Source organism: Bos grunniens, chromosome 18 (assembly GCF_055505025.1).
Source record: "Bos grunniens cultivar Pamir isolate PY7600 chromosome 18, Bosgru_T2T1.0, whole genome shotgun sequence".
Lineage (NCBI taxonomy): Eukaryota > Metazoa > Chordata > Mammalia > Artiodactyla > Bovidae > Bos > Bos grunniens.
The window spans coordinates 61,820,744-61,844,191 of record NC_141182.1 but is presented as its reverse complement, the minus strand read 5'-3'; the positions used below and the strand labels follow the sequence as shown (position 1 = coordinate 61,844,191).

The window sequence follows — 23,448 nt, the reverse complement described above, 5'->3', positions numbered from 1 at the left end:
CATTTTATGAATATTAATACTTATATGTATTAATTACATATAAATTGAATATAAAGATACATACATATTTACAGATATAAGTTTCTTTGTTGTGTTTTGCAAATACTGTATTTTTTACTTCTTTACAATTGAAGCTTTGTGGCAACCTTGAGTCATCAGATGATGGTAAGCATTTCTTAGCGATAACATCTTTAAAAATAAGGTCTATACATTGTTTAATTAGACAGTGCTATAGCACACTGAACAGACTACAGTGTAGTATAAAATAGCTTATATGCACTGGAAAAACAAAGAATTGTGTGACTCTCTTTATTGCCAATTCTCCTTATTGCAGTGGTTTGGAACCAAATCTCCAAGGTATGTCTACATTAACTCTCCACTTTGGGTCATATCATTTAATTGTTACAGAAAGTGCATCATTTTTCCTTGTTGGAAAATTGCCCACATTCTGGTTTTGGCTAATAATGTTTTTGGCTGAAACTGTTAGGTCTTCTATGAACTAGCAGTTGATCTAGAAACTTGAGTACATTCTGATTCAACTTCTCATCAAGACTCTTTCATGGACAGTATTCTGTGTTGCCTGTTACAGCACATTGGGTAGCACGGGATATCTGGTTGTCCCCCAGCAGTAAGGGAAGAACAGCAATCAGGTGATGTCAGCCTCTTCCATCAAAGCTTTGCTCAAAAGAATCAGTCTCCATGAACTGCTTTCTAAGCCTGTTATCTCAGAACTTGTAAGATACTGCAGTACTAATTCTGTTCACCCTCATCTGTTTTTAAATTAACCTAATAACTTGTTGAGTGAAGTCGCTCAGTCGTGTCTGACTCTTTGCGACCCCGTGGACTGTAGCCCACCAGGCTCCTCCGTCCATGGGATTCTCCAGGCAAGAGTACTGGAGTGGGTTGCCATTTCCTTCTCCAGGGGATCTTCCCAACCCAGGGATCGAACCCAGGTCTCCTGCATTGCAGTCAGACGCTTTTAACCTCTAAGCCACCAGGGAAGCCCCAATAACTTGTACTCAATATCTTGACCTCCATCCCTCGTTCACTCTACATCAGCTATTCATCCCCACCAACAGTCCTCTACTTCATTATTACCAATGTCCTCAATGTCCGTAAGCCCAATTTAAACATTAATTCTGCAGCAGCACCTTTTAATTTTCTTTCTCCAATTTCAGTTCCTTTTAGTTCTATGCAACTGTCACCCTTTATCAACCAACCGTTACTTCCCATCCACTTCCCTCTCCTCTGGCAAAATAGGAGTAGTTTTTTCAATAAAGAACTTTCCCCCATCTACTCTATTGTGTAACTCTAAGAGCATGTGACTGGCTTCCCTGGTGGCTCAGTCAGTTAAGAATCCACCTGCAGTGCAGGAGACATGAGTTCTATCCTTGGGGCAGGAGGATTCCTTGAAGGTGGAAATGGCAACCCATTCCAGTATTATTGCCTTGAAGCATCCCCATGAACAGAGAAGCCTGGTGGGCTACAGTCCATGAGGTCACACAAGTCCAATGCGACTTAGCAACTAAACCACCACACTACACTATAACTCAATAAAGTTGGGGAAAGAGATAAAAATGACCATTTCCTTTTATCAGTATGAAATGATCTAATTTATAAGTACTTATTCTCTTTTTCTTAAAGTCTACTTTGTTTGGTATTAACATAGCTACCTTGGCTTCCTAGTATTACTGTTTGCACAATATATCTGTTCCCTTGCTTTTACTTCCAACCTCTTTTTGTCTTAACACGTAAAGTGTAACTCTTGACAAAATGCATAAGTTGCCTGTATTTCCTTTCCAAGTTTCAATCTCTGTGTTTTTGCTGAAATTAGGCATAGGAACATGCTTTGTATGTGAAGGTTAATATTTTATTTCCTCCTCTAGTTGCTGGTTATACTGGTATACTTTCTTTGCGAAAAGTCATCTTGTTGCTCACTAACAAAGCATGCACTTTTTAAGATGTATATTATGCTTTTAAAAGCTTGCTTAGAAATTGTAAAACATTCAAGTCATTTTGTCCACTAGCAATAAATACACAGCAGTAAGTGCATTTCATCTTCACAGGCCATAGAGACCCACAGTGTCCTTGAACCAGCAGATCCTCCAGTGCATGGAGGGATTCCACACAGCATCTACTTCCTGTGGCTAAGATGATTCATGACCTGATATGTTTTTATCAAGAGTCTGGGAGGTGGAGGCTGGTGGCTGTGGCTCATCGTTCTCCTCCAAGCTGTGTCGGATCCCATATCCAAAGTATATGGCAAATCCTAGGAGGGAAATGAGACAATGAGAAGGAAAAGTAGGTGCTCTCCCCAATTACAAGTGCCCAACAGTGCTTCTATCATGGTATCAAAGACAGTTTGGGGGAGTTCAATTTGGGTTCAATCACTCTTTATCCCAGAAAGTCACTTACCAATCACCATCCAGATACCAAACTGGGCCCAGGCTCCAGAGGTCAACTGCATCATCAGATAAATGTTCAGAAAGACGCTCACCAGTGGGAGGACAGGCAGAACAGGGACCTGTGGGCAGAGTCAGTTCATCCCTGAACACACCACAGACATCTGAAAGGGAAACCCTACCCCATGGTTGTGGGAAGACTCCAGTCCTACTCAGGCTGTGCATTCAGTGCTTACTGAGATTGTGTATGTAAAGCACTGAGTGTGGATCAGGGAAGGGTCTGTTTGTTTTAGCAACTTCGCTTCTTCCCTGGTCCAGCAAATGATGTTTAGGCCATGAAGCATGCAGACTTCATTCACTCGAGGTGGATAGTTGGGCACATAAGGTCACTTACCTTAAAATAAAGGTGAATAGGGCTCTGGGGCTGCCTCCAGATGATGACCGTGACCCCAGTGATGAGCAGCAGCAGCAGCACAGCCACTGTTGTGAGCACAGGGTCTCCAGAGAACACCTGGCTGGGCCACTGGGCCAGGATCAGGCTCAGAATGATCAGCAGGAGAACTGCAAGGGTCAAGGAGAAGAACAGGTTGGACCCAGAAGACAAAGACGTCAGGACCTCAGGTCACACCCCTCCCCAGGTTGCCCACAGCAGGAAGAGCCATCATATCTCCAAGATTCCTCCTCAGCTAACAAAGACACAGAATCCCACTCTATCTTGTCAGTTTCAGAGTATAACCAGAGAGAAATCCCACTGCTCACCAAGTAGGAAGGCACATCCATAGACAATCTGGCCAGATTTCTGGGTGGGGATGGTGTTGATAGGGTCACACAGACTCTTCAGAATGTTTGAGGTTCCTCCTTCAGGTACGGATTCCAAAGGACTTCCTTCAATAACAGGCTTCATCTCAATTTTCTCCTCTGTTTTCTCTTGCTTGCTTAAATTCTGATCTTGCTGGTATCTTAATTAGAGGTATTAAAGCAATATTAACAGCAGCCCCTATTCATCCAACATCACACAGCCTATTCCACATCTGTCTTGCATTAAGCAGAGCAGGACATTTAGAAGACAGCATGAAGGCAGAAGATTACCTCCCCATCAATCCCCATGAGTCCATGGCCCCCAGTCAAGATGTAGTGGAGTCTCACCTGAGGACAAGACCAGAAAGAGCCACTAGGGAGTAAACAAGCAGGGTCCCGATTGACACAAGGTCCACAAGATCCCTGAACTCAAAAAGTAATGCCAGGATCCCTAGAATGAGGGCAGGAACAAGGTGGGAGAGACAGTGAGAAACCACTAGACATATGCAAGGTAAGGAAGTTGACCAAAGATGGAGTGGGTTTTGTTTATTCACCTGCAAGTTTCCCAGAAGCCATGATGGCCATGACAGGGGTGCCTGTGCAATCATGGATCCAGGCAAGTCCCCGGAAAAGGAGCCCGTCCTCTGCCACTGCACAGATCAGTCAAGGCATGGTGAACATGATACCCAGGAGGCTGGGAGAGGAAATGGGGACACATGTGAGGACATGAAGAAACAGGAGAGACCAGGGCATCTGCTCCCTAGTCTACATGGGGCAAGGTGCCCTTCCCTCTTGTCTCTCAATCCCAAGGGCTGGGATACTGGAGCATCTGACAGTAGACGGGGAGAAAACCAAGACACTGACCTGGATGTAAGAGCACAGAGGGCGCCAATGATTACAACATATCTGGCAGCATCCCAGCCAACGTGGAGAAAAGCCTGTGGAAAGGGGCTGTCAGGATGAATCAGGTAGTAGGGCACCATGAGGGTGAGTGATGCCAAGACACCAAAATATGCCAAAAAACAGATGAAGAGCGTGATCATGATGCCCGAGGGGATGGAACGATCAGAATTTAGAGCTTCTTCCCCTGCAGGGAGAGTGGAAGTTCTGGGTCAGGAAAACACACTGAGGTGAAATCACAGAATCAAATTCCCTCTTGACATACAAATATAGTCTAACCTTCTACCGACCCTTACACCCAAGGGCAGCCCAAACTGTGCCCACACCCCTGATGAGACACACAATGACCATGTTACCTCTAGTAGCAACGGAATCAAAGCCAAGAAATGCATAGAAACATGTAGCTGCTCCGTGGAGAATCCCTTCATAATCAAAGGGTACAAACCCTCCAGAACCCAGAGGACCCAAGCTACAGTGAAATAAGGAATGAAGGAGAAGGTGGGTGAGGTGAGTTCAGCCATCTCTACTGGACTCCTCCCTTAGTACCACAAGTCCCAGGCCCCAGTACCCTTGTCACCTGGATCCATCAGCCCATTTATCTCTAGTCCCCACCATATTCCCATATCAGCACTCCCACAAGCGTTACTATGACCAAGAGAACCCTCCTAACCCGGAGGTGTCACTGGATCCAGACGTGTTCAATGTGTAGTCCTGTTCTGTGAGCTTCCAGTTGTGCAGGTCTCCCTTAATGAAGCCAGAGACGATGATGAAGATGAGAACCAGAATGTTGATGCCGGTGAACACTTTATTAACCAGGGCTGACTCACGAGCTCCCAGAACCTGCATTCCTGCAGGAAAGATGGAACATGAAGCATATAAAATACTAAACCCATAGATACAGAAGGCAGACTAGTGGTATCTGGGAGTTAGGGCACTGGTGGTGATGGGCCGATGGACAGTGACTGCTCAGTGGGTGCAATGTGTCCTTTGGGGTGGTGAAAATGTTTGGAACCAGATGGAGGTGATGGTTACACAGCATTATGAATGTACTAACTCCCGCTGAATTGTACACTTTCAGATGGTCAATTTCTGACTGTGGCAACCCTACCAAAGCATCTCATGTACACCTTAAATTTATACTGTGTTGTATTTGCATCTCAATAAAGCTGGGGAAAATAATAAAATGTTTTATTTTATGTTATTTTAATCTCCTCTCAATTAAAAACACATCTTTGGGGACTTCTCTTTTGGCCTAGTGTTTAAGAATTCGCCTTGCAATGCAATCCGTGGGTTCAGTCCCTTGTCAGGGAACTGATATCCCACATGCCTGGAAGCAGCCAAGCCTTCGAGTCCCAACTACTGAGCCCATGCACTTTGTGAGCCCGTGTGCCACAGAGAGTCTGTGTGCCACAACTAATTACCATTGCAGCCGAATAAATAAATAAAAATTTAATAGATATTTTTATTTAAAAAAACAACAACAATCACATCTTTGGTATCAGTACAGAGAATAAAATTATGGTCTAAGTAAATGATTCTCAGTTGGGGTGATTTGTCCACCATATGACATGTGGCAATGTCTGGAAATATTCTAATGTTCCCAGAGATGCTACTAAATACCCAACAAAGATTATTTTAAAAATCTGAAATGCACACCTCTAAATCTATGAATAATCTAGTCCAAATTGTCAATAATACCAAGAATGGGAAAGAATGGTCTGTGTCTTGCCTTCCTGTTTCTCATATCCCAGATGCTTCTTTTCAGTCCTAATCCCCCACCATTCTTCCATCCCAAGGCTTTCCCACCACAGCTTCCCCTCAATACCCCACTTTCCACATCCTATCATGGACTCCTTCTCACCTATTAACAGCAGTACTAGGCCCAGGGCAAAAAAATCTGGATACCTGGCCAAGAAGTAGGGCACTTGCAGGGAGAAAGTTTCCTGTAACACCTGAGAGATGTGGTTCCCAATCAGGTTGTCAAAGACATAGCTCCAGGCCCTGGACACACAGGCGGTGGCTGCAGCAACAGAAGAAGGAATATTCATTGACAAACATAAATCGGTTTCTAATACAGGATATATTTTGAGGGGAGGGGACTCCAAGCAAAATACTTAATCTCAAAGAGTCTCTTTTCATGGGTTGGGGAGGGCAGAGCCAGATGATCCACAAAATAAGTCAACTAATTAATATTCTAGGAGATCAATGTCACATGGAAAAATGTAACAGAAATTTGGGGTCAGAAGGGCTGGAAGGTGAGGGTTGAAATTTTAAATCCACATGTAAAGGAAAATCCCATGAATCCAGCAGCTGAGCAAAGACTTCAATACGGTAAAGGGATGAGCTTGTTGGACACGCCTCCCTTCTCACCCACTCCCTACAGTTCTCTTTCCTCTGGGTTCCTGGTCCATCATTTAAGAAAAACAAGATAGAGCTCAGTAGAATGACATTTTGGAATTTTCCTGCCATTATTATCCACTTCACCCCACAAGGTCAATAGTAAAGTTCTCACGAATGAGTGAAGACCTAAACCCCACCTCCTATCTCCTGATCTTAAGCTACGCACCTTCCCCCTCCCCACCATCTCACCAAGACATAGGACAGGATGAGGGTCCAGCCAATGATGAAGGCACACAATGTCCCACAGTGATGTAGATGTAGAGATACGCAGTACCAGAGCATGGTACCCGGGCTCCAAACTCAGCAAAGCAGAGACTAGACATCACACAGGACAGGGCAGCTACCAGGAAGCAGATGACAGTCGCTGGTCCAGCTCTCACTTTGGCCAATTAACCAGTCAGGATGTACACGCCAGCTCCAGGGGTGCTGCCCACACCCAAGGCCACTAGGTCAAGGGTGTTAAGATAAGCTCTGGGTCTTTCTGCCCTGAGCTCCAGTGGACGCCTGCGGACCAGCTTTTCACCAAATTGATCAACATACTGATGCAGCATCCTAGACATAGTTGAGGAGGTTACAGTCCGCAGAGAAAACAAGCCACAAAGCCATAAATAATATCTATCTCTCCTTGGCCATGAAAGTATAATTCTTGGAGTAATGGAGTTATAGGAAGCAGGAGGCAAAATAACACATCAAGTAAGTTCTGATCTCTGAGCTTTGGTTTCTACAAACATGAATAAAATCATTAACGTCTTTTAAATTTACTGAAAGTGTAAGAGGATTGAGGGGAGCAAAAGATGTCATATCAAAATGTTCCACATTACAGAATTGGACACTTAAAAATGCTTAAGATGGCAAATTTTATGTCATGTGTACTTTACCACTATTAAAAAAAATTGCTGACAATGATAAATAATAGAGCCAGCTTCACAGAGTTGCTGGTTGTAGAAAGCCTCATGATAATTTAATATAAATCCCCATACAATCATCTCTGTGGTAATCAAAATCTGAGGATTCTTGAGTCCCTTACATTGTCCCCACATCCACAGAGGAGGAGCCTACAGATACGGAGGCCAACAATATACAGGAGACTGACATCAATGGTCTACATATCATAAACCCTGTATAAGGGGAATCTTTAATATTGTTTTAAAGCTGGTCTGAAATGAGTCTCAACCTCCAGATTTGATCCAGTCTCTCCCACCCCAACCTCTTCTCTCACAAACACAAGAGGTCCCAGCTCCTGCTTTCATCTGGAAAATGGGTCTCTCCACCCTCAGGCTGAAGCCAGGCTGACTCCCCTGAACTCTGAGGTTGCAGAGGTCTCTTTGGGAGGATGTGAACTCAGCGCCCAGTCTCCTACAGAACAGGGTGACCTGAGACTTACTGGATCCTTGGAGCAGAGCCTGGAGCACTGGGTCAGTCAGTGAGGCTGAGGTTAAGGCGTGCAGGGCTGGGGCTGAGACATCTCTAAATACTGAAGTGGGGAGTCCTGAGCACAGAAGTCAGTCCTCACCCCTGGGTTGTGGGGGTGGAGATGGGGCTGGGCGGGCGGGGGGCATCTGCGGTGTAGCTATCAGCCCTTACTCTTCTGTGGTTACCCTCAGGGGAGGTTCTGAGAGGTTTTTCTATTGCTATAAAATTTACAAAATTAACCATTTTTAAGTGTCCAGTTCAGTAATGTTAGGCACAGTACAATCAAACTCCAGAACTTTTTCATCTTGCAAAACTTCAACTCTGTACTCATTCAACAATTCTCCCTTTCTCCTCCACAGTTCCTGGCAATCACCATTCTACTTTCTGTCTCTATGAATCTGAACACTCTAGGTACTTCATTTAAATGGAAGCACTCAATACTTGTTATTTCTTGCCAGGCTTATTTCACTTAGCAAAATGTCCACAAGTTTCATCCATGTTATAGCATGTGTTGGAATTCCCTCCTTTAGTAATGCTGAATAATACTCTGTTATTTATACATACCACATTGGCTTAACTATTTCTTGATCAATGGGCACTTGAGTTGCTCTCAGGCTTTAGTTATTATGAATAATTCTGCTGTGAATATGAATGTACAAATATCTCTGCCAGAGTGTGCTTTCAATTCTTCTGGGTATATCTTCAGAAGTAGAATGCCAGATAACACGATTCTAAGGTTTTTACCTGTTTGTGACAGAGAAAACATTCACATATTGAGGTATGGGGAAGTCATTTTGGCTTATACATGGTTCATCTTGAACTTTGTGTAAACTAAGACAGCCTGTCTAACCCTCACAGCTCATCTGCTTTAACCAATGAGGTAAAGAACGTCTGTTTTGAAGATAAGGATGGGTAACTCCCTTCTCATGGCATCCATGTTAACACTCCCTGGGAGATAATGTTCCCTTCCCAGACACCAGGGTCCTGCTGTCTCGATGTCTATGTGCTAAGTCTGTCTCTTTTGAAACTTAGGAGGAATGTACCCTGTCATGTTGATGTGTGAGCTCTGTTTGCGTGAGGCATAAGACTGTGCTGGAAACCACGCTTCAGCAGAGCAGTTCCTCAGAGCTCTCAGAGAGGCTGCCTGCCTCACTGTAGTGCTCAGTTTGGCTCAAATAAAACTTTTTCTATTTCTAAGTAGATTTTTTTTTTTATTGATTGTTTCCGTGAACACAAGTTTATTCGATCATCAAGAACTCTGTTGTGGAGAAAAGGGAATGCTCTTGCACTGTTGGTGGGAATGTAAATTGATACAGCTACTGTGGAAGACGGTGTGGAGATTCCTTAAAAAACTAGGAGTAAAACCACCATGCTGTTAAGTCACTTCAGTCATGTCTGACTCTGTGTGACCCCATAGACGGCAGCCCACCAGGCTCTCCCATCCCTGGGATTCTCCAGGCAAGAACACTGGAGTGGATTGTCATTTCCTTCTCCAGTGCATGAAAGTGAAAAGTAAAAGTGAAGTTGCTCAGTCATGTCCGATTCTTCGTGACCCCATGGACTGCAGCCCACCAGGCTCCTCGGTCCATGGGATTTTCTAGGCGAGAGTACTGGAGTGGGGTGCCATTACCTTCTCCAAAACCACCATATGAACCAGCACTCCCACTGCTAGGCATATTACCCTGAGGAAACCAGGGTTGAAAAAGATACATGTATCCCATTGTTCATTGCAGCACAATTTACAATAACTAGAACATGGAAGCAACCTAGATGCCCATCCACAGATGAATGGATAAAGAAGTTGTGGTACATATACACAATGGAATATTACTCAGCCACAAAAAGGAACACATTTGAATCAGTTCTCATGAGGTGGATGAACCTAGAACCTATTATAAAGAGTGAAGTGAGTCAGAAAGAGAAAGATAAATACTGTATTCTAACACATATATATGGAATCTAGAAAAACAGTACTGAAGAATTTATTTACAGGGCAGCAATGGAGAAACAGACATAGAGAATAGACTTATGGACATGGGGAGAGGGGAGGAGAGGGTGAGATGTATGGAGAGAGTAACATGGAAACCTACATTACCATATGTAAAACAGACAGTCAACGGGAATTTGCTGTACGGCTCAGGAAACTCAAACAGGGGCTCTGTGTCAACCTAAAGGGGTGAGATGGGGAGGGAGATGGGAGGGAAAGTCAAGAGGGAGGGGAAATATGTATACCTATGGCTGATTCATGTTGAGGTTTGGCAGAAAGTAGCAAAATTCTGTAAAGCAATTATTCTTCAATAAAATAATAAATAAAAAAAAATGAACAAGAAGAACCATCAAAAAAAAAAAAAAAAACCTGAAAACTAGGGGCTGTAAAACCAGGGACCCCACTCACAACCCTCCTCCCTTCCAGTGTTTCTACTTGACTTTGCACAGTCTGCCTGTGGCCTGAGACACTCCAGTGTGGGGAATCCCTAAGCCCTGCTGGGTGCCAGGAGAAGGGGAGCTTAAAATCTCTGGTGTTAATTCAAGCAATGAAAGCATTTAACAAGCATGGTGCCTGCATCCAGCCTTGTACTAAAGGACGGAAGAAGGAAGATAAAGGGGAGTGGGACTTGATCCTCTTCCTCAAGGTTCTCTGTTTGCTGGAAGAGCTGATCACGAAGACAGGGAAGGGAAACTGGATGTTAGAAATAAGGAGCACTGCTTTTCCCAAGGAAAGAAAAACCCAGGAATGGGAAGGGGAGTTGTGCAGTGAAGGGGCCACTGGTGAAGGGTTGACAAAATTATGATGTGTATCAAATGACCCAAATGCAAAATTAGTGGACACAAACCAGCAACATGGGATCTAAATGTACTAATTGGCTCATTAGCTTTTGAAAAACCAAGCACACAAGATGGAATGAAGTGACTTAGTCATTCAGTCGAGTCTGACTCTTCATGACCCTGTAGACTGTAGCCCACCAGGCTGCTCTGCCCATGGGATTCTCCAGTCAAGAATACTGGAGTGGGTCGCTCTTTGCTGCTTCACGGGATCATCTCCATTCAGGGGTCAAACCCGGGTCTCTGGCATTGTAGGCTGATTCTCTACTGTCTGAGCCACCAGGGAAGACTTAACCTATTCTGAAAAGTTTTAGTTGGCTGTGTGGGGACCCACTCAAATCCCTAGAGTTGGTGGGAAGAGTATTTTAAAGGAAAATGTCTGAGGTGCAACAGTTACAGAAAGAAGCCTTCTCTTAACTTTCTTTATCTGACTGAAAGCAGAAAATTCTGGAAAATCAGGCTGTAAGAAACTCCCTGCTTGGGGAAGGGCCACTCCTAAGAAGATAAAGGTGAGTAAACCTATGACGCTAATTCCCCTCTCCTGGAGTTTCATAGCCTGAAGAAGGGGGAAAGACTATTGACATCCGCAAAGACCAACATTATTACAAGGTTTTTCATCTCCTGTTTGTTGTCTCAACCTGTCTTTCTTTCCTAAAGAAACCCATTTGTTTTTTCCAACAAGCCTGTAACTTTAATCATTTAGGACAGGAGTCCCCATACCCCTGGCCATAGATCACTAACAGCCTGTTTGGAATTGAGGAGCACAACAGGAGGTGAGTGGCAGGCCAGCAAGCAAGGCATTGTCTGTATTTACAGCTGCTCCCCACCACTCAAATTGCTGCCTGAGCTCCACCTCCTGTCAGATTAGCAGCAGCATTAGGTTCTTATAGGAGCACAAATACTACCGTGAGCTGTGCTTGTGAGGGACCTAGGTTGCATGCTACTTATGAGAATCTAATGGCTGATCACCTGAGGTGGAGCTGAGGTGGTGATCCTAGCACTGGGGAGCGGCTGTAAATACAGTTTATCATTAGTAGAGAGGCCTGACTGCACAGATAATGTAATAAATCAATTGCTTGCAGACTCATCTCGAAACTCTGTCAGACAGTAGCAAGTAACAATTAACCTGCATCTGGTGGCAGGCTTTAAGTCAGATCTCAACACTTACTTTAGTCTGCACATGGCCTGCCCATTATTTTATTTACCACTTCCATCCATGCCTCTTTCCTGAACTATGCACTTGTTTTACAGTTGTCACAGTTTAGGTAAGTCCACAAGCTAACACTAGCCAAAATGAGTTATAAACAAACATTGCTGGAGAGCTTCTTTGAAAAGGGAGAATGACCCAATGATGGGACAGCATGATAAGACTGCCAACAAAAAGAAAGCTGCATTTAAGATAAAATGCCAAGAGTCCTACTCAAATTATGGGTTTATTGCAACAGGTGATTCACATTCTCCAAGTCCTTTTTGTATAATAGTCCTCTCCAACAAAGCCATGAAAGCTTCAAAACTGCTTCACCACATGGAAACTAAGCACTCTACATTAAAAGATAAGCCTTTGGAGTTTTTCAAAAGAAAAAAAAAAAACAACCATGAACAACAAAAGCAATTATTGAAGCCCACCACTTCATTAAATATGTCCACACTGAGAGCATCATTGTTGGTGGCTAACTGCATTGCTAAAGCTAAGAAGCCCTTAAGCAATGGTGAAGAGTTGATCCTGTCTGCTGCTAAGGATGGAGCTTCTCTGATGGCTCAGCGGTAAAGAATCCACCCGTTAATGCAGGAGATAAGGGTTTGATCCCTGGGTCAGGAAGATCCCTTGGAGAAGGAAATGGCAACCCACTCCAGGTTTCTTGCCTGGCAAATTCCATGGACAGAGGAGCCCGGAGGGCTATGGTCCATGGGGTGGCAAAAGAGTAGGACACAATTGAGCACAAGCACAAGCTGTTAAGGGCATTTGTTGTGAACTTTTAGGAGAGGCTGCAGTTCAAAAGGTGGCACATGTTCCTCTTTTGGCTGGCACCATAAGAAGATGAATGGATGAAACAGCAGAGACTATCAAGGCACAATTGTTAGAGAGGATTAATAAGTCGCTGTGGTACGCAGTCCTGGTTGACAAGTCTACCGATGTTGATAACAAGGCAAAACGCTTGTTTATGGGCAATTTATTTTTCAGGAAGATGTGCATGAGGATATGTTATGTGCACTTTTGTTGCCAACCAACTCCATGGTTGCAGAATTACTCAAATCTTTGAATGTTTACAGATCAGGAAAACTGAATTGGTCATTTTGTATTAATATATGCACAGGCAGAGCAGCTGCCATGACTGGACCGATTTCTGGTTTCATTACTTGGGTCAAAGAGGTCGCTTCTGAATGTAGATCTTTGCACTGTATCCTCCATAGAGAAATGCTGACGAGCCAAAGAACGTCACCTGAACTTAACGTATTGCAGGATGTGATTAAAATTATCAACGAATTGATGTTCATGCCCTTAACTCACATCTATTCACACGGTTCTGTGAGGAGATGCATACAGAGCACACGTCTTCTTTTATACACAGAAGTGAGAAAGCTAAAGGTAGATCACAGGCCAGCATTTCTGAGTTATGAGAGCTGCTCCAGAGATTTTTTTAAGAAAATCAGTCACCACTGCTAACACATTTCAGTGTCACAGAATGGGTCGCAAAACTTCCTTACTTGTGTCACATACTCAACCTGCTTAATAAACTCAATCTGTCACTTCTGAGAATGACAAGTGTGTTGAAGTAGGCAGGTAAAGTGGCTGCATTCAAAGCCAAACTGGAATTACAGGGGAGACTAGTGAGCATTGGGGTTTTTGACATGTTTCAAACATTAGCAGAGGTTTTGAAAGAGACTGAGCCAGGACCTTCTTTCTTCCAGCTGGTGCACGATCACCCATGTCAGCTTTCAAGAGTTTGAGCATTATCTCCCAACCACAGAAGACCTCTGAACCGGGAAGGAATGGATCTGTGACTCATCTGTGAGTAAGCCAGGTGAATCGACTTTGTCCATGCTAGAAGAGGATCAACTGCTTGAGATCACAGATGATGGTGCCCTTAAAAGTATGTTTGAGACAACTTCAAATTTCCATATGTTCTGGGTTAAAGTCAAAGTGGAATATCCTGAGATTGCTGCAAACGCACCGAGAAAAGTCTGCTTCCATTTCCAACATCCTATCTTTGGGAAGCAGAGTTTTCAGCAGTGACAACAATCAAAATGAGATTATGGAGTAGCCGGACATAAGCAACACACTTAGGGTGTCACTGTCTCCCATCAGCCCTAGATGGGACCGTCTAGTTGCAGGAAGACAAGCTCAGGACTCCCACTGATTCTGCCTTATGGCAAATTGTGTAATTATTTCCTTGTATATCGCAATGTAATAATAACAGAAATAAAGTGCATAGTTAGTGTAATCCGCTTGAGTCATCTCCAAACCATCCTCTCCCAAGGGAAAACTGTCTTCCATGAAACTGGTCCCGGGTGCCAAAAAGGTTAGGGACTGCAGCGCTAACCAATTCAGCCAATAAGAATAATTTAAAAAACTCCTTTATAACTTACCATGAGACCTACACCCGTCACTTCATGATTTTCATACAAAAGTGAGAGACCAGATCAAGGGAAGACATTCTCACCTTACAGAACCCCTTCACCACCTTCCTTTCCCCTTCCCAATTTTTCCCTGTATTTTGTTTCTCCTGCAAAATGATCTGGCCAGAACCACTCATAGATTAGACGTGGCTTTAAAGACTCATTTTCCATCCCAAGTAGTTTAACTAAATATTTTTTCCCAAGCAAATATTGCACACTCCCTTTGATAGCATCTTGTAAATAAAATTTTCTCCATCTTGGGATACTTGAAACATTACATATACATGACATTCTTTCATTGTATATGTCATCTAATAATACTGACACTCACTGTTTTCAAGACACTGGTTTGGCTACTGGGAAGAAAATGGTAGTCAAATATTTTGTGGGCTGACTGTGTCTCCTTGCTCTCAAATTCATATGTGATGTCCGGACTCTGAGGACCTTAGAATATGACTGTATTTGGTGATAGCACCTTAAAGACATAATTAAGCTTAAAGAAGGCCATTAGAGGGGGTCCTACCTTGTGTCACTAATGTTACAAGAAGAGATAAGAATGCAGAGAGCATAAGCAGAGAACAGGGGTGAGAGATTTAGCAAATAGAATTAAAAGACACCTAGATAGAGTGAAAAGTGAAATTCAGATACACAATAAACCTTATGAAATATATATAATATATATTTTATGTATATATTATATGTGTATTAATTATACAGTACATATTTCGTTTTATTTTTATTTTTCTGGTCGTGCTGTGCAGCATGTGGGATCTTAGTTCCCTGACCTGTGCTCCCTAGATTGAACCTGTGCTCCCTGCAGTGGAAACACAGTCTTAACCACTGGACCACCAGAGAAGTCCCAACATATACGTATTTTAATATGCACAGACACAGGCAAATGTACAGGCACACCTGGCTTTATTATGGTTTGCAAATACTGCATTTTTACAAATTGAAGGTTTGTAGCTACTTTATGTTGTCAATAGATGCTTAGTATTATTTTGGCAAAAACTTTTTTTTTTTAAATTAAGGCATATGCATTGTTTTTTGGACAGAATTCTGTGTACACTGAGTAGAATACAGTGTAGTATGATCATAACTTTTATACACACTGGAAAACAAAAAAAATTTTTTCCTCTTATTGCCAATTCTCTTTATTGGGGAAGTTTGGAAGTAAACCAGCAATATCTCCAAGATATGCCTGTATGGGTGATATCATTTAGTTAATGAGTTAATGTCCAGTTTGGGTCGTATCATTTAATTGTTACAGGAACTGCACCACTTTTCTCTCTTGGAAAACTGTCCATATTCTGGTTTGGCTGATTATGTTTTTAGTTAAAATGTGAGTCTATCTCTCATGTCTGCTTTGAGCTGGTGGTTGATCTAGAGGCTTGATGACTTTCTGACTCAACTTTTCATCAGGGCTGTGTTCCGGGCGGTGTTCTGTGTTGCCTGTTACAGCACACTGGGTAACACGGGGTATCTGGTTGTCCCCCAGCAGTAAGGGTAGAACAGCAATCAGGTGATGTCAGCCTCTTCCATCACAGTCTCACTTGACAGTTTCAGTCTCCATTGTTTCCTAAGTCTGTAATTTCACTAGGTCCTTCAAGATACTGATTTTCCTAATTCTGTTCATCCTCCTCCATCTGGTTTTAATTCATCTAATAACCTTTTATTTCAGTATCGTGTCTTCCATCACTCCTTCACTCTACTTCGGGTGTTCATTCCCACAAACAACACTATACTCTGTTATTACCAACATCTTCAATGTCCATAATCTCAATTTCAAGCATTCTGTCCTACAGCAACGGCTTTTTATATTGTCCCTCCAGTTTTACTTCTTATCTTTTAGTTCCTCTCGACTGTAACCATTTATTAACCAACCATTACTTCCCATCCCTTACTCTTGCCTCTGGCAATGCAGGGTGTTTCATTTTTGTTTCTGTTTTTCAATTAAGAACTTTATCTGTTCAACTCTACTGTGCAACTCTAAAGTCTGTGACAGAAAAGTAAAGAAAAATGATTATTTACCCAACGTCACACTACATCTTGGTCGCCAAGGAAAAAGATAAAAATAACCTTTTCCCTCTATCATTATGAAATGATCCACTTTATTTTCTTTTTCTTAAAGTCTACTTTGGATATTAATATGACTGTGCAAGCTTTTTTTGGTTACTGTTTTCACAATGCATCTCTTACCTTACTTTTACATCCAACATATTTGTGTCCTAATACATAAAGTGCAACTCTTGACACAATATATAGTTACCTGTGTTTTTTCCCCATGTTGCCATCTCTGTGTTTTTACTGGAAATTGGCACATGATGCTTCTTATGTGCCAGTTAATATTTTATTTCTTCTGTTGGTTGCAGGTTACGTTTTTTGGACTGTGTGAAAATTCATCTTGCTGTATGCTTATGAAACGTGGACTTTTCTGTATGTATATTATGCTTTGAAAAGTTTACTTTAAAACTGTATAACATTTAAGTCATTGTGTCCACTAGCAATGTATGCTATGCTATGCTATGCTAAGTCACTTCAGTCATGTCTGACTCTGTGTGACCCCACAGATGGCAACCCTCCAGGCTCCCCCGTCCCTGGGATTCTCCAGGCAAGAACACTGGAGTGGGTTGCCGTTTCCTTCTCCAGTGCATGAAAGTGAAAAGTGAAAGTGAAGTCACTCAGTCGTGTCCAACTCTTAGTGACCCCATGGACTGCAGCCTACCAGGCTCCTCCGTCCATGGGATTTTCCAGGCAAGAGCAATGTATACAGGATTCTAAATACATCCCACATTCACACTCCCATAGAGGCTCAAAGTACCCTTTGAACCAGCAGATCTTCCAGGGCATGGAGGGATTCCACACAACATCGATGTCCTTTGGTTAAGATAAACCAGCACCAGGGATGTTTTTGTCCAGATTCTGGGTGGTGGAGGCTGGTGGCTGTGGCTCATTGTTCTCCAAGCTGTGTCGGATCCCATATCCTAAGTATATGACAGATCCTAGTAGGGAAATGAGACAGTGAGAAGGGAAAGTAGGTGCTCTCCTCACTTACAAATGCCCAGTAGGTCTCCTATTATGGTATCTGACACAGTTTAGGAGAGAGGTAGCAGGGAGATGGTTGGGTTCAGTCACTTAAGGGGTCTCATTTTCCAAGAAAACCACTTACCAATCACATTCCTGACCCCAAATAGGGCCCAGGTCCCAGACGCCATCTGCATCATCAGGTAAACATTCATGAAGATGCTGACCAGTGGGAGGACAGCCAGAGCAGGGACCTGTGGGCAGAGTCAGTTCATCCCTGAACACAGCCCAGACATCTGAAAGACCCTACCCCATGTGGGTGGGACAAGTTCAGTCCAATTCAGGCTGTGTGTTCAGTGCCTACTGAGATAGTGTATGTATAGCACTGAGTGTGGATCAAGGAAGAGTTCATTAGTTTTAATAACTCCTCTCATTCCTGGTCCAGCAAATGATGTTTAGGGTTTGAAGCACGCAGACTTCATTCACTCAAGGTGGACACTTTGGACACATAGGGTCACCTACCCTGAACGGAAGAGGAGAGGGGTCCTGGGGCTGCCTCCAGATGATGACCGTGACCCCAGTGGTGAGCAGCAGCAGCAGCAGCACAGCCACTGTTGTGAGCACGGGGTCTCCAGAGAACACCTGGCTGGGCCACTGGGCCAGGACCAGGCTCAGGATTATCAGCAGGAGAACTTCAAGGGTCAAGGTGGAGGAGAACAGGCTGGACCCAGAAGACACAGATGTCAGGACCTCGGGTCACACCCCTCCCCAGGCTGCCCACCTCAGGAAGGGCCATCATATCTCCAAGACACCTCAGCTGACAGAAAAGACACATTCCCTCCACATACCATCCATTTCAGAAAATTACCAAAGAGAAATCCCACTGCTCACCACGCAGGAAGGCACATCCATAGACAATCTGGCCAGATTTCTGGGTGTGTGTGGGGGTGTGGATAGGGTCACATAGTCTCTTTAGAATCCATGAGGTTCCTGCTTCTGGTACAGGGTCCAAAGAACTCGTGTCACATTCACAAATCTCAATTTCGTTTTTTGCTTTCTCATTCTTGCTTAAGTTCTGGTCTGGCTGGTATCTGAATTAGAGGTATGACGGCAATGTTAATAGTAGCCCCTACTCATCCAACATCAGACAGTCTAGTTCATCTCTTTCCCAACTTAACCATAGCAGAAAATTTAGAAGGCAGCATGAAGGCAGAAGAGAATTACCTTCCCATCAATCCCCTCAATGTCAGGACCCCCAGTCAAGGTGTCGTGGCGTCTCACCTGAGAACAAGAACAGAAAAAGCCACCACGATGTAAGCGAGCAGGGTCCCAATTGAAGAGAGTTCCACAAGGTCACTGAGCTCAAAGAGTAATGCCATGACCGCTAAAATTGGGGCAAAAACACGGTGAAGAAAGAGTGAGAAACCAGTGGGAATATCCAAGCTAAGAAAACTGATCAAAGAAGAAATGAGCATTACTTATTTACCTGCAAGAATTCCAGAAACCAAGGTGGCTTTGACAGTGGTACGGGTGTGGGTGTAGATCTGGGCAAGTCCCGGAAAAGGAGCCCGTCATCTGCCATTGAGTAGATCACATGGGGCATAGGGAACAAGACACCCACTAGGCTAGAAGAGAAAATGGAAACACATGTGAGGACATGGACACTGTTCCCTAGTCTTCGTGCCTTTCCCTCTTGTCTCTCAATCCTTGGGGCTAAGATACTTCTTAATTTGGCAGTAACCTGGATGAAAGAGCACAGAGGGTGCCAACAGCCACAACATATCTGGCAGGGTCCCACCCAACATGGAAAAAAGCCTGCGGCAAGGGGCTCACAGGGTGAATCAGGTAGTAGGGCACCATGAGGGTGAGCACTGCTGAGACACCAGAGTAGTACGCCAGAAAGCAGATGAAGATCGTGATCGTGATGCTCAAGGGGATGGAACAAAGAGGATTTAGGGCTCCTCCCCCTGCAACAGTGGTGGAGGTCAGTAAAAGCACCGGGGTGAAAACAAAAAATCAATATCTTCTTGCATCTCCAAAAGCTGACTGACCTACTACTAGCCCCTGTGCCCAAGGGCAGCCCACACTGTACCCACATCCCTCATGGGACACACAGTGACCTTGTTACCTGTAGTGGCAATGATGTCAAAACCAAGAAAAGCAGAGACACATGTTGCTGCTCCATGGAGAATCCCTTCAAAGCCAAAAGGCAGAAACCCTCCAGAACCCAGAGGTCCCAAGCTATGGTGAGAGAAGGAATGAGGAAAAAATTTAGTTGAGGTGTGTCAGCCACCTGTACTGGAATCCTTAGTTAATACTAAGGATTATTAGTATTAATAATAATAAGGATACTTAGTTAATACTAAGTCCTGGGCTCCAGGTCCCCCTTCACTGGATCTGTTATCCCAGGTCTCTTTAGTCCCCATCATAGTCTCAGCCCTGTGTACCCCTACAAGCATTACTATGGACAAGAGGACCCTCCTAACCTATAGGTGTCATTGCATCCAGATGTGTTCGATCTGTAGTCCTGTTCTGTGAGGTTCCAGTTGTGCAGGTCTCCCTTAATGAAGCCAGAGATGATGATGAAGATGAGAACCGAAATGTTGATGCCTGTGAACAGTTTAGTAACCAGGGCTGACTGACGAGCTCCCAGAATCAGTACTCCTGTGGAAAGATGGACTATGAAACATCCAAAGTAACCAAATCCATAGACATGGAAAGAAAACTAGTAATTTTCAGAGGCTTGAGTTTGTGTAGGTGGGAGATGGACAGAGACTGCTCAGTGGTTACGGGGTTTCCTTCTGTTGTGATGAAAATGCTTGGACCAGAGGGAGATGACGGTTGTACAACATTGTGAACATGGTAAGTGCCACTGAGTTGTGCACTTTCAGATGGTTAATTTCTTACTGTGGCCATCATCTCACAACAAACACATCAATCAAATCATCTCTTTCTACATCTTAAAATTATATAATATCGTACGTCAAAAATAGCTCAATACATCTGGGGGAATATAGTAAAATGGTTCATTTTATTTTGTGTGAATTTCAAACAAACATCTTCAGTCTCAGGACAAGAAAGGAATTTGCAAGTCTAAGTAAAAGATTGCCAGGTGGGGGTGATTTTGTTTCCCAAGAGACATTTGGCAATGTCCGGAGACATTCTGATTGTTGCAGTTTGTGGGGGTCATTATTATCCTGTGAGCAAAGGGCAGGGATGCTATTCAAAATCAGACAATGATTAAAAACAAACCCTAAAATGATCAGGACAGCTCCCTCCCACCAAAGAATGATCCAGCCCAAATTGCTGATAATGCCAAAGGTGGGAAACAACAGTCTGTGTTGTGTCTTCCTTCCTCTCTTATCTCAGACCCTTCATTCCAGTCCTAATTCCCCCACTAGTCTGGAGCCCCAAGCCTTCTGCAGCCAAGTTCCCAGTTCCCCCCATCCCACATCCCGCTCTTCTCATCCTATCTCTGACCCCGTCTCACCCATAAGCAGCAGCACCAGGGCCAGTGCCAAAAAGTCTGGGTACGTGGCCAGGTAGGCAGGCATATACTGAGAGAAAACCCTCTGTAATGCCTGAGAGATGTGGTTCTTCCCAGTGAGGCTGTCAAAGGCATAGCTCCAGGCCCTGGAAACACTGCGGTGCCTGCAGTGGTAGAAGCGTGAACATTCATTGACAGATATAAGTTGAACCTTCAATTTGCACCATGGGATGTATTTTGAGGGAAAAAGTATACAAAATACCAAATCTCAGAGTTTCTTTTCAAGAGTGGGGACAGTAGACCCAGATGATTCACAAAATGGATCAACTAGTTAACATGTTGTGCTTCAGTTCAATTCAGTTCAGTCGCTCAGTCGTGTCTGACTCTTTGTGATCCCATGAACCACAGCACACCAGGCCTCCCTATCCATCACCAACTCCCGGAGTTTACCCAAACTCTATGTCCATTGAGTCGGTGATGCCATCCAACATCTCATTTTCTGTTCCCTTCTCCTCCTGCCTTCAATCTTTCCCAGCATCAGGGTCTTTTCAAATGAGTTGGTTCTTCACAACAAAGTATTGGAGTTTCAGCTTCAACATCAGTCCTTCCAATGAATATTCAGGTCTGATTTCCTTTAGAATGGACGGGTTGGATCTCCTTGCAGTCCAAGGGACTCTCAAGAGTCTTCTCCAACACCACAGTTCAAAAGCATCAATTCTTCGGCACTCAGCTTTCTTTATAATCCAACTCTCACATCCATACATGACCACTGGAAAAGCCATAGCCTTGACTAGACGGACCTTTGTTGGCAAAATAATGTCTCTGCTTTTTAATATGCTGTCTAGGTTGGTCATAACTGTCCTTCCAAGGAGTAAGTGTCTTTTAATTTCATGGCTGCAATCACTATCTGCAGTGATTTTGGAGTTCCAAAAATAAAGTCTGACACTGTTTCCATTGCTTCCCCAATTATTGCCATGAAGTGATTGGACCAGATGCCATGATCTTAGTTTTCTGAATGTTGAGCCTTTTGCACTCTCCTCTTTCATTTTCATCACTCTTTAGTTCTTTTTTCACCTTCTGCCATAAGGGTGGTGTCATCTGCATATCTGAGGTTATTGATATGTCTCCCAGCAATCTTGATTCCAGCTTGTGCTTCTTCCAGCCCAGCGTTTCTCATGATGTACTCTGCATATAAGTTAAATAAGCAGGATGACAATATACAGCCTTGACGTACTCATTTCCTTATTTGGAACCAGTCTGTTTTTCCATGTCCAGTTCTAACTGTTGCTTCCTGACCTGCATACAGATTTCTCAAGAGGAAATGTTGTGCTTGCTCGATAGATACCTAAGTCATGTCCAACTCTTTGCCACCCCATGGAGTGTAGCACACCAGGTTCCTCTGTCCATGGGATTATCCAGGCAAGAATATTGGAGTGAGTTGCTATTTCTTTCTCCAAGTTAATATGTAAAGAGGAAGTTAATGTTGGGCCAGAAAATATAACAGGGAAGTTGAACCAGGAGAGCTGGGAGATGAGGGTTGCAATTTAAATCTAGCAATAAAGGAAAATCCCACGAAGGCAAAAGCCAAACAAAGGCTTCAATGTGGTGAGGGGAGGAGCCTGTGGGACATGCCTCCCTCTCACCCACTACCTACAAGTCCTTTTCCTTCAAGATTCTTAGTCCCATAATTTAAGGAAAGCAGGAGAGGGCTGGGTAAGATGAAATTGTGGCTTTTTCCTGCTACTAATACCCACTTCCTACCAGTGGGATAGTGACAAAGTGCTCATGAATGAGTGAGCACTTTGTCGTGTAATCCCTCCTCCTAGTTTCCTGATCTTAAACCCCACAGCTTTCTCCCACTCCATCATCTCACCAATGAACAAGGACAGTATGAGGTCCCAGCCAATGATGAAGGCACACAGCTGTTCCATGGTGATGTAGCTGTAGAGATATACAGAACCAGTGCTTGGTACCCGGGCCCCCAACTCAGCATAGCAGAGTCCAGGCAATACAGTAGTCAGGGTGGCCACCAAGAAGCAGATGATGCTAGCTGGTCCAGTTTGTTCTTGGCCACCTCTCCAGCCAGGATGTACACTCCAGCCCCCAGAGTGCTGCCCACACCCAAGGCCACCAGGTCAAGAGTGTTCAGACAGCAAGACAGGTGACTCTCAGCCGGTGCTCTGGGTTCCAATGGCCTCCTGCGGACTAGCTTCTGACCAAATTGGTGAACATCCTGACACAGCATCCTAGATGGAGTTGAGGAGACCATGATCTGCTGAGAAAACAAGACACAAAGTCGTCAAGATTGCCTGTCCACTCTTGGCATCCAGTTCCATGGAGCAACAGAGCTATGGGGAATTGGTTGTAAAAAGACTCATTGCGCAAGTTCATCTTCGAGTTTTGCTTTCTTAAACATAAATAAGACTTTTAATATGCTTCAAAAGTTACTTGAAGTATTGCTTAAAGATATGGGGAGTAGAAATTGTTTCTCTAAAATGTGCCACTTTGGCACATGGATTGTGTTAAGCTGAAGGCAGTTAAGACTCAGCAGCCTCAAGAAAAACTCTGCCTGTCCCTTCATGG

General features: G+C 43.8%; 1 protein-coding gene and 1 pseudogene across 1 annotated transcript; both read right to left on the bottom strand.

Moving 5' to 3' along the window:
* Positions 1–2,147: 2,147 nt before the first annotated feature.
* LOC147354571 (cationic amino acid transporter 3-like) lies at positions 2,148–7,051 on the bottom strand (annotated as a pseudogene).
* Positions 7,052–17,237: 10,186 nt separating this feature from the next.
* Positions 17,238–23,110, bottom strand: LOC147354570 (cationic amino acid transporter 3-like). Its single transcript, XM_086355154.1, is given in 13 exon segments — positions 17,238–17,356; positions 17,524–17,632; positions 17,901–18,070; positions 18,270–18,469; positions 18,660–18,762; positions 18,865–18,933; positions 18,936–19,003; positions 19,120–19,345; positions 19,507–19,619; positions 19,865–20,042; positions 20,869–21,025; positions 22,734–22,924; positions 22,927–23,110. Coding segments are annotated over 13 exon segments (1,887 nt in total).
* Between the last annotated feature and the right edge of the window lie 338 nt (positions 23,111–23,448).